Raw genomic sequence first — 12,246 nt, forward strand, 5'->3', positions numbered from 1 at the left:
TAGTACATATTACTGTTTCAGCAGCTACGCTAACCCGGGAGTATTAGCTTTAGTACATATTACTGTTTCAGCAGCTACGCTAACCCGGGAGTATTAGCTTTAGTAAATATTACTGTTTCAGCAGCTACGCTAACCCGGGAGTATTAGCTTTAGTACATATTACTGTTTCAGCAGCTACGCTAACCCGGGAGTATTAGCTTTAGTACATATTACTGTTTCAGCAGCTACGCTAACCCGGGAGTATTAGCTTTAGTAAATATTACTGTTTCAGCAGCTACGCTAACCCGGGAGTATTAGCTTTAGTAAATATTACTGTTTCAGCAGCTACGCTAACCCGGGAGTATTAGCTTTAGTACATATTACTGTTTCAGCAGCTACGCTAACCCGGGAGTATTAGCTTTAGTACATATTACTGTTTCAGCAGCTACGCTAACCCGGGAGTATTAGCTTTAGTAAATATTACTGCTTCAGCAGCTACGCTAACCCGGGAGTATTAGCTTTAGTACATATTACTGTTTCAGCAGCTACGCTAACCCGGGAGTATTAGCTTTAGTACATATTACTGTTTCAGCAGCTACGCTAACCCGGGAGTATTAGCTTTAGTACATATTACTGTTTCAGCAGCTACGCTAACCCGGGAGTATTAGCTTTAGTAAATATTACTGTTTCAGCAGCTACGCTAACCCGGGAGTATTAGCTTTAGTACATATTACTGTTTCAGCAGCTACGCTAACCCGGGAGTATTAGCTTTAGTACATATTACTGTTTCAGCAGCTACGCTAACCCGGGAGTATTAGCTTTAGTAAATATTACTGTTTCAGCAGCTACGCTAACCCGGGAGTATTAGCTTAGTACATATTACTGTTTCAGCAGCTACGCTAACCCGGGAGTGTTAGCTTTAGTAAATATTACTCTTTCAGCAGCTACGCTAACCCGGGAGTATTAGCTTTAGTAAATATTACTGTTTCAGCAGCTACGCTAACCCGGGAGTATTAGCTTTAGTAAATATTACTGTTTCAGCAGCTACGCTAACCCGGGAGTATTAGCTTTAGTACATATTACTCTTTCAGCAGCTACGCTAACCCGGGAGTATTAGCTTTAGTACATATTACTGTTTCAGCAGCTACGCTAACCCGGGAGTATTAGCTTTAGTAAATATTACTCTTTCAGCAGCTACGCTAACCCGGGAGTATTAGCTTTAGTAAATATTACTGTTTCAGCAGCTACGCTAACCCGGGAGTATTAGCTTTAGTACATATTACTGTTTCAGCAGCTACGCTAACCCGGGAGTGTTAGCTTTAGTACATGTTACTGTTTCAGCAGCTACGCTAACCCGGGAGTATTAGCTTTAGTAAATATTACTGTTTCAGCAGCTACGCTAACCCGGGAGTATTAGCTTTAGTAAATATTACTGTTTCAGCAGCTACGCTAACCCGGGAGTGTTAGCTTTAGTAAATATTACTGTTTCAGCAGCTACGCTAACCCGGGAGTATTAGCTTTAGTAAATATTACTGTTTTAGCAGCTACGCTAACCCGGGAGTATTAGCTTTAGTAAATATTACTGTTTCAGCAGCAGGTGCAGTACATGTGGCTCATGAGTCTGATACGTGAGTATGTTCAGTGACTCCGCTGAGTTTCACAAATATTCATGGTTGTTTTTTCTCACATATTTGCCAGTCTGCCTGTACCCGGAAGCGGAAGTCGCAATGCGCCGTCGCCCATAGCAACAGTTTTTTTATTTTTTTTTATTTAATTGTACACATACATTTTATTTTTCCTTTTTTTTTAAAGAAAAAAACAAAACAAAAACAAAAGGAAAAAAAGAACATAGCCAGGGGTTTACGAAACCAAACACTTGCAACACTTTGTCACATGTTTTTCTTTTCTTTTGAATACACATCTGGACCAGCAGCAGCACTATTTACTTAAAGGAAAAGATGGACTTTTTCCAGCTTTCCATCCTGTTATTCTGTCACTCCCTCATTAAAAACATGGCTGAAGTGTTGCCTTGGCACATTCACGTATTTCTGAGTAATCTGTAAAAACTCTGATGGCGGCCATTTTAGGGATAGGTTTGCCTGAGTCCTCCTAGGAACGCCCCCACCTCCTGGAGACGCCTCCGAGCTTTGGTCACCAGCCGAGTAACCAACCACTGCTCCTCAGCAGAACCCCCTCCCCACTGATGCCACAGACAGCGTGTGGAGGGGGCGTGTCTAAAGGCTCAGAGGTTCTTAAAGAGACAGAGGCCTATTTCAAGACATTCACTACAGCCAGTCGTAGCAAAACAGAAAAGGTATGAATTATAAAAAAGATCTTTAACATCAGTCACTGGTCCATCATCAGGTCCTCAATAAAAGAATCAGTTTCAGAGTTTGCTTTTGAAGGTTGGACGATTTGTTCTGCAAATAAAAAGGTAAGTATGGACATATTAACTTAGTTCTTTATTGGTTATATTTGTTTTTGTTTGTAGTTCGTTTTCTCCCTCATATATTTGTTCTTGTATTTGTCTACTTTAATTACCGTGTATTTTCTGTGTCTTAAAAAAAATGTACAATAAAAAAAACACATTGATTTTTGGATCGTTTCAAATAAAATTAAAATTAAGACCTCAGTGGTGCATTTATTATTTATTTACACATTAACCAGAATCATCACTTAATCCATTTAAAGGCATTTTGTAATTATACATTTCATTAATAATGTGCTTTATTTGACACCAAATCTCAAAGTGCTACAAGTGAAATGAAAACATTCATTATTTAAAATGATATAAAACATGTATCACTGACTGTGGCTAAATATGGATTAAAGTTCAATTCAGAAAATATATAGTTTTTCTTCCAAAATAATTATTAAAACATTAAAACAAACATTTAACAGATTATTATGAAACTCTGAGACTCTGCAGCCAGGGGGCGCTAGCTTCACTCAGGAAGGATTTCTGATAATAAACGCTGGAGCTGGGGAGCCGGGAGTTGTGGGAGTTGTAGTCCTGACACTGTGGGAGTTGTAGTCCTGATGTTGTGGGAGTTGTCGTCGTCGTCGCCCTACTCGTGGTGCGAGCGCCGGGTCTGGGCGATCCAGGCGCTGAAGGCAGACACCCGGGCATAGACCCCGGGACTGCGAGGGTTTCCACAACCGGCGCCGAATGACGTCACGCCTGAAAGAGCCAATCACAGCGCAGTAAACACACGGAGGAAACGACCATATATGGGTTCATGCCAGGACGCCATGTGGCTTCACCGACCAATGAGAGTCCAGTGTCCGTCCTGCTGCAGCATCAGGGGTCCTCCCGAGTCGCCCTGGAACACACGGCAGCGTCAGGAGGGGGCGCTACAGACACACAGGGGGCAGGAGGGGGCGCTACAGACACACAGGGGGAAGTACCTGGCAGGTGTCGACTCCGCCCTCCTCACGTCCCGCACAAACCATGAGCTCTGTGATGTTGTACTGAGGCAGCTGCTCCTGACACTGAGACCGAGGCACCAGGGGAACCAGCGCCTCCTGCAGGGCGTCCGGGGAAGAACCTACGACACACACGTGTTTAACTCCTCCCACTGACACCAGCGCCTCCTACAGGACGACTGAGAGAACCCCCCCCGCCCCGCCCCCCCCCCCCCCCCCTCACCTCCGCTCTCCAGTCGGCCCCAGCCGCTGATGGAGCAGTTTGTTCCTGGAGGAGGATCTGCTGCTCCGGGTTCAGGGAGACACAGCGGCTGCACGTGATCTGCACAGACAAGAGGCCCTAGTGTACATGTTTGTGACAGACCCTAGTGTACATGTTTGTGACAGACCCTAGTGTACATGTTTTAGACTCAGGCCCTAGTGTACATGTTTTAGAGTCAGGCCCTAGTGTACATGTTTGTGACAGGCCCTAGTGTACATGTTTTTGTCGGGCCCTAGTGTACATGTTTTAGACTCAGGCCCTAGTGTACATGTTTTAGACTCAGACCCTAGTGTACATGTTTTTGTCGGGCCCTAGTGTACATGTTTTAGACTCAGGCCCTAGTGTACATGTTTGTGACAGACCCTAGTGTACATGTTTTAGACTCAGGCCCTAGTGTACATGTTTTTGTCGGGCCCTAGTGTACATGTTTTTGTCGGGCCCTAGTGTACATGTTTTTGTCGGGCCCTAGTGTACATGTTTTAGACTCAGACCCTAGTGTACATGTTTTAGACTCAGGCCCTAGTGTACATGTTTGTGACAGACCCTAGTGTACATGTTTTAGACTCAGACCCTAGTGTACATGTTTTTGTCGGGCCCTAGTGTACATGTTTTAGTCGGGCCCTAGTGTACATGTTTTAGAGTCAGGCCCTAGTGTACATGTTTTAGAATCAGGCCCTAGTGTACATGTTTTAGACTCAGGCCCTAGTGTACATGTTTTAGACTCAGACCCTAGTGTACATGTTTTAGACTCAGGCCCTAGTGTACATGTTTTAGACTCAGGCCCTAGTGTACATGTTTGTGATGGGCCCTAGTGTACATGTTTTAGAGTCAGGCCCTAGTGTACATGTTTTAGAGTCAGGCCCTAGTGTACATGTTTAGACTCAGACCCTAGTGTACATGTTTTAGAGTCAGGCCCTAGTGTACATGTTTAGACTCAGACCCTAGTGTACATGTTTTAGAGTCAGGCCCTAGTGTACATGTTTAGACTCAGGCCCTAGTGTACATGTTTTAGACTCAGGCCCTAGTGTACATGTTTGTTACTGACCCTAGTGTACATGTTTTAGACTCAGGCCCTAGTGTACATGTTTTAGACTCAGGCCCTAGTGTACATGTTTGTGACTCAGACCCTAGTGTACATGTTTGTGTCAGACCCTAGTGTACATGTTTGTGTCAGACCCTAGTGTACATGTTTTAGACTCAGACCCTAGTGTACATGTTTTAGACTCAGACCCTAGTGTACATGTTTTAGACTCAGACCCTAGTGTACATGTTTAGACTCAGACCCTAGTGTACATGTTTAGACTCAGACCCTAGTGTACATGTTTTAGACTCAGACCCTAGTGTACATGTTTAGACTCAGACCCTAGTGTACATGTTTTAGAGTCAGGCCCTAGTGTACATGTTTTAGACTCAGGCCCTAGTGTACATGTTTGTGATGGGCCCTAGTGTACATGTTTTAGACTCAGGCCCTAGTGTACATGTTTAGACTCAGACCCTAGTGTACATGTTTTAGACTCAGGCCCTAGTGTACATGTTTTAGACTCAGGCCCTAGTGTACATGTTTGTGATGGGCCCTAGTGTACATGTTTGTGATGGGCCCTAGTGTACATGTTTGTGTCAGACCCTAGTGTACATGTTTTAGACTCAGACCCTAGTGTACATGTTTAGACTCAGACCCTAGTGTACATGTTTTAGAGTCAGACCCTAGTGTACATGTTTGTGATGGGCCCTAGTGTACATGTTTGTGTCAGACCCTAGTGTACATGTTTGTTGCTGACCCTAGTGTACATGTTTTAGACTCAGACCCTAGTGTACATGTTTTAGACTCAGACCCTAGTGTACATGTTTTAGACTCAGACCCTAGTGTACATGTTTAGACTCAGACCCTAGTGTACATGTTTTAGAGTCAGACCCTAGTGTACATGTTTGTGATGGGCCCTAGTGTACATGTTTGTGTCAGACCCTAGTGTACATGTTTGTTGCTGACCCTAGTGTACATGTTTTAGAGTCAGGCCCTAGTGTACATGTTTTAGACTCAGGCCCTAGTGTACATGTTTGTGATGGGCCCTAGTGTACATGTTTTAGACTCAGGCCCTAGTGTACATGTTTAGACTCAGACCCTAGTGTACATGTTTTAGACTCAGGCCCTAGTGTACATGTTTTAGACTCAGACCCAAGTGTACATGTTTGTGACAGACCCTAGTGTACATGTTTGTGATGGGCCCTAGTGTACATGTTTGTGATGGGCCCTAGTGTACATGTTTGTGTCAGACCCTAGTGTACATGTTTTAGACTCAGACCCTAGTGTACATGTTTTAGACTCAGACCCTAGTGTACATGTTTTAGACTCAGACCCTAGTGTACATGTTTTAGAGTCAGGCCCTAGTGTACATGTTTGTGATGGGCCCTAGTGTACATGTTTGTGTCAGACCCTAGTGTACATGTTTGTTGCTGACCCTAGTGTACATGTTTTAGACTCAGACCCTAGTGTACATGTTTTAGACTCAGACCCTAGTGTACATGTTTTAGACTCAGACCCTAGTGTACATGTTTTAGACTCAGGCCCTAGTGTACATGTTTGTGATGGGCCCTAGTGTACATGTTTAGACTCAGACCCTAGTGTACATGTTTTAGAGTCAGGCCCTAGTGTACATGTTTGTGATGGGCCCTAGTGTACATGTTTGTGATGGGCCCTAGTGTACATGTTTGTGTCAGACCCTAGTGTACATGTTTTAGACTCAGACCCTAGTGTACATGTTTTAGACTCAGGCCCTAGTGTACATGTTTTAGACTCAGGCCCTAGTGTACATGTTTTAGACTCAGGCCCTAGTGTACATGTTTTAGACTCAGGCCCTAGTGTACATGTTTGTGACAGACCCTAGTGTACATGTTTGTTGCTGACCCTAGTGTACATGTTTGGGACAGGCCCTAGTGTACATGTTTGTGACAGACCCTAGTGTACATGTTTGTTGCTGACCCTAGTGTACATGTTTGTTACTGACCCTAGTGTACATGTTTTAGACTCAGACCCTAGTGTACATGTTTGTGACAGACCCTAGTGTACATGTTTGTTGCTGACCCTAGTGTACATGTTTGTTACTGACCCTAGTGTACATGTTTTAGACTCAGACCCTAGTGTACATGTTTGTGACAGACCCTAGTGTACATGTTTGTGACAGACCCTAGTGTACATGTTTTAGACTCAGGCCCTAGTGTACATGTTTTTGTCGGGCCCTAGTGTACATGTTTTTGTCGGGCCCTAGTGTACATGTTTTTGTCGGGCCCTAGTGTACATGTTTTAGACTCAGACCCTAGTGTACATGTTTTAGACTCAGGCCCTAGTGTACATGTTTGTGACAGACCCTAGTGTACATGTTTTAGACTCAGACCCTAGTGTACATGTTTTTGTCGGGCCCTAGTGTACATGTTTTAGTCGGGCCCTAGTGTACATGTTTTAGAGTCAGGCCCTAGTGTACATGTTTTAGAATCAGGCCCTAGTGTACATGTTTTAGACTCAGGCCCTAGTGTACATGTTTTAGACTCAGACCCTAGTGTACATGTTTTAGACTCAGGCCCTAGTGTACATGTTTTAGACTCAGGCCCTAGTGTACATGTTTTAGACTCAGGCCCTAGTGTACATGTTTTAGACTCAGGCCCTAGTGTACATGTTTTAGACTCAGGCCCTAGTGTACATGTTTTAGACTCAGGCCCTAGTGTACATGTTTTAGACTCAGGCCCTAGTGTACATGTTTTAGACTCAGGCCCTAGTGTACATGTTTTAGACTCAGGCCCTAGTGTACATGTTTGTGATGGGCCCTAGTGTACATGTTTTAGAGTCAGGCCCTAGTGTACATGTTTTAGAGTCAGGCCCTAGTGTACATGTTTAGACTCAGACCCTAGTGTACATGTTTTAGAGTCAGGCCCTAGTGTACATGTTTAGACTCAGACCCTAGTGTACATGTTTTAGAGTCAGGCCCTAGTGTACATGTTTAGACTCAGGCCCTAGTGTACATGTTTTAGACTCAGGCCCTAGTGTACATGTTTGTTACTGACCCTAGTGTACATGTTTTAGACTCAGGCCCTAGTGTACATGTTTTAGACTCAGGCCCTAGTGTACATGTTTGTGACTCAGACCCTAGTGTACATGTTTGTGTCAGACCCTAGTGTACATGTTTGTGTCAGACCCTAGTGTACATGTTTTAGACTCAGACCCTAGTGTACATGTTTTAGACTCAGACCCTAGTGTACATGTTTTAGACTCAGACCCTAGTGTACATGTTTAGACTCAGACCCTAGTGTACATGTTTTAGAGTCAGGCCCTAGTGTACATGTTTTAGACTCAGGCCCTAGTGTACATGTTTGTGATGGGCCCTAGTGTACATGTTTTAGACTCAGGCCCTAGTGTACATGTTTAGACTCAGACCCTAGTGTACATGTTTTAGACTCAGGCCCTAGTGTACATGTTTTAGACTCAGGCCCTAGTGTACATGTTTGTGATGGGCCCTAGTGTACATGTTTGTGATGGGCCCTAGTGTACATGTTTGTGTCAGACCCTAGTGTACATGTTTTAGACTCAGACCCTAGTGTACATGTTTAGACTCAGACCCTAGTGTACATGTTTTAGAGTCAGACCCTAGTGTACATGTTTGTGATGGGCCCTAGTGTACATGTTTGTGTCAGACCCTAGTGTACATGTTTGTTGCTGACCCTAGTGTACATGTTTTAGACTCAGACCCTAGTGTACATGTTTTAGACTCAGACCCTAGTGTACATGTTTTAGACTCAGACCCTAGTGTACATGTTTAGACTCAGACCCTAGTGTACATGTTTTAGAGTCAGACCCTAGTGTACATGTTTGTGATGGGCCCTAGTGTACATGTTTGTGTCAGACCCTAGTGTACATGTTTGTTGCTGACCCTAGTGTACATGTTTTAGAGTCAGGCCCTAGTGTACATGTTTTAGACTCAGGCCCTAGTGTACATGTTTGTGATGGGCCCTAGTGTACATGTTTTAGACTCAGGCCCTAGTGTACATGTTTAGACTCAGACCCTAGTGTACATGTTTTAGACTCAGGCCCTAGTGTACATGTTTTAGACTCAGACCCTAGTGTACATGTTTGTGACAGACCCTAGTGTACATGTTTGTGATGGGCCCTAGTGTACATGTTTGTGTCAGACCCTAGTGTACATGTTTGTGATGGGCCCTAGTGTACATGTTTTAGAGTCAGGCCCTAGTGTACATGTTTTAGACTCAGGCCCTAGTGTACATGTTTGTGATGGGCCCTAGTGTACATGTTTGTGTCAGACCCTAGTGTACATGTTTGTGATGGGCCCTAGTGTACATGTTTTAGACTCAGGCCCTAGTGTACATGTTTGTGATGGGCCCTAGTGTACATGTTTTAGAGTCAGGCCCTAGTGTACATGTTTTAGACTCAGGCCCTAGTGTACATGTTTAGACTCAGACCCTAGTGTACATGTTTTAGACTCAGGCCCTAGTGTACATGTTTTAGACTCAGACCCTAGTGTACATGTTTGTGACAGACCCTAGTGTACATGTTTGTGATGGGCCCTAGTGTACATGTTTGTGATGGGCCCTAGTGTACATGTTTGTGTCAGACCCTAGTGTACATGTTTTAGACTCAGACCCTAGTGTACATGTTTTAGACTCAGACCCTAGTGTACATGTTTTAGACTCAGACCCTAGTGTACATGTTTTAGAGTCAGGCCCTAGTGTACATGTTTGTGATGGGCCCTAGTGTACATGTTTGTGTCAGACCCTAGTGTACATGTTTGTTGCTGACCCTAGTGTACATGTTTTAGACTCAGACCCTAGTGTACATGTTTTAGACTCAGACCCTAGTGTACATGTTTTAGACTCAGACCCTAGTGTACATGTTTTAGACTCAGGCCCTAGTGTACATGTTTGTGATGGGCCCTAGTGTACATGTTTGTGATGGGCCCTAGTGTACATGTTTGTGTCAGACCCTAGTGTACATGTTTTAGACTCAGACCCTAGTGTACATGTTTAGACTCAGACCCTAGTGTACATGTTTTAGAGTCAGGCCCTAGTGTACATGTTTTAGACTCAGGCCCTAGTGTACATGTTTGTGATGGGCCCTAGTGTACATGTTTGTGATGGGCCCTAGTGTACATGTTTGTGTCAGACCCTAGTGTACATGTTTTAGACTCAGACCCTAGTGTACATGTTTTAGACTCAGACCCTAGTGTACATGTTTTAGACTCAGGCCCTAGTGTACATGTTTTAGACTCAGACCCTAGTGTACATGTTTTAGACTCAGGCCCTAGTGTACATGTTTTAGACTCAGACCCTAGTGTACATGTTTTAGACTCAGGCCCTAGTGTACATGTTTTAGACTCAGGCCCTAGTGTACATGTTTTAGAGTCAGACCCTAGTGTACATGTTTTAGACTCAGGCCCTAGTGTACATGTTTGTGACAGACCCTAGTGTACATGTTTGTTGCTGACCCTAGTGTACATGTTTGTTGCTGACCCTAGTGTACATGTTTGTTACTGACCCTAGTGTACATGTTTTAGACTCAGACCCTAGTGTACATGTTTGTGACAGACCCTAGTGTACATGTTTGTGACAGACCCTAGTGTACATGTTTGTGACTCAGGCCCTAGTGTACATGTTTGTGACAGACCCTAGTGTACATGTTTTAGACTCAGACCCTAGTGTACATGTTTTAGACTCAGACCCTAGTGTACATGTTTTAGACTCAGACCCTAGTGTACATGTTTTAGACTCAGACCCTAGTGTACATGTTTTAGACTCAGACCCTAGTGTACATGTTTTAGACTCAGGCCCTAGTGTACATGTTTTAGACTCAGACCCTAGTGTACATGTTTGTGACAGACCCTAGTGTACATGTTTGTGATGGGCCCTAGTGTACATGTTTGTGACAGACCCTAGTGTACATGTTTGTGACAGACCCTAGTGTACATGTTTGTGACTCAGGCCCTAGTGTACATGTTTGTGACAGACCCTAGTGTACATGTTTTAGAGTCAGGCCCTAGTGTACATGTTTTAGACTCAGACCCTAGTGTACATGTTTTAGACTCAGACCCTAGTGTACATGTTTTAGACTCAGACCCTAGTGTACATGTTTGTGACAGACCCTAGTGTACATGTTTGTGACAGACCCTAGTGTACATGTTTGTGATGGACCCTAGTGTACATGTTTGTGACAGGCCCTAGTGTACATGTTTGTGATGGGCCCTAGTGTACATGTTTGTAACAGACCCTAGTGTACATGTTTGTGACAGACCCTAGTGTACATGTTTGTGACAGACCCTAGTGTACATGTTTGTGACAGACCCTAGTGTACATGTTTGTGACAGACCCTAGTGTACATGTTTGTGTCAGACCCTAGTGTACATGTTTGTGACTCAGACCCTAGTGTACATGTTTGTGACAGACCCTAGTGTACATGTTTGTAACAGACCCTAGTGTACATGTTTGTGATGGGCCCTAGTGTACATGTTTGTGACAGGCCCTAGTGTACATGTTTGTGACAGACCCTAGTGTACATGTTTGTGATGGGCCCTAGTGTACATGTTTGTTGCTGACCCTAGTGTACATGTTTGTGACAGACCCTAGTGTACATGTTTGTGATGGGCCCTAGTGTACATGTTTGTGTCAGACCCTAGTGTACATGTTTGTGATGGGCCCTAGTGTACATGTTTGTGTCAGACCCTAGTGTACATGTTTGTGTCAGGCCCTAGTGTACATGTTTGTTGCTGGCCCTAGTGTACATGTTTGTGTCAGACCCTAGTGTACATGTTTGTTCTCACCGCTGTAGCTGATTGGCTGCTGCAGCTGCATCAGGGCGATGTCGCCGCGTTTGGTTCGCCGGTTGTACAGCGGGTGCATGAAGACGCGTCTGATTGGCCGAGACTGGACCTCGGGGGCGGAGGCCTGTGATTGGACGGTCAGTCCCAGCAGCGCACGCCACCTCTCCACGTGCACGTTCTTCCTGAAACAGGAAACAGCTTTACCCAAATCTAAGCTTTACCCAAATCTAACGCTTTACCCAAATCTAACTCTTTACCCAAATCTAAGCTTTACCTAAATCTAAGCTTTACCCAAATCTACAGCTTTACCCAAATCTAAGCTTTACCCAAATCTAACGCTTTACCCAAATCTAACTCTTTACCCAAATCTAAGCTTTACCCAAATCTACAGCTTTACCCAAATCTAACGCTTTACCCAAATCTAAGCTTTACCCAAATCTAAGCTTTACCCAAATCTACAGCTTTACCCAAATCTAAGCTTTACCCAAATCTAACGCTTTACCCAAATCTACAGCTTTACCCAAATCTAACTCTTTACCCAAATCTAAGCTTTACCTAAATCTAAGCTTTACCCAAATCTACAGCTTTACCCAAATCTAAGCTTTACCCAAATCTAACGCTTTACCCAAATCTAACTCTTTACCCAAATCTAAGCTTTACCCAAATCTACAGCTTTACCCAAATCTAACGCTTTACCCAAATCTAAGCTTTACCCAAATCTAAGCTTTACCCAAATCTACAGCTTTACCCAAATCTAAGCTTTAC

General features: G+C 43.9%; 1 protein-coding gene across 1 annotated transcript in view; it reads right to left on the minus strand.

The window, feature by feature from the left end:
* Window positions 1-3,047: 3,047 nt before the first annotated feature.
* tmprss15 (transmembrane serine protease 15) overlaps window positions 3,048-12,246 on the minus strand; it is a gene marked incomplete at both ends in the record, with an annotated part of 34,228 nt that continues 25,029 nt past the window's right edge. Inside the window, 5 exons of the mRNA XM_079583070.1 lie at window positions 3,048-3,160; window positions 3,248-3,302; window positions 3,388-3,527; window positions 3,629-3,727; window positions 11,482-11,663. Of these exons, the coding sequence (XP_079439196.1) occupies window positions 3,048-3,160; window positions 3,248-3,302; window positions 3,388-3,527; window positions 3,629-3,727; window positions 11,482-11,663 (589 nt within the window). The remainder of the gene's footprint in view (window positions 3,161-3,247; window positions 3,303-3,387; window positions 3,528-3,628; window positions 3,728-11,481; window positions 11,664-12,246) is intronic.

The sequence above is a fragment of the Gobius niger genome (assembly GCF_951799975.1).
Source record: "Gobius niger genome assembly, contig: SCAFFOLD_31, whole genome shotgun sequence".
Taxonomy (NCBI): Eukaryota; Metazoa; Chordata; class Actinopteri; order Gobiiformes; family Gobiidae; genus Gobius; species Gobius niger.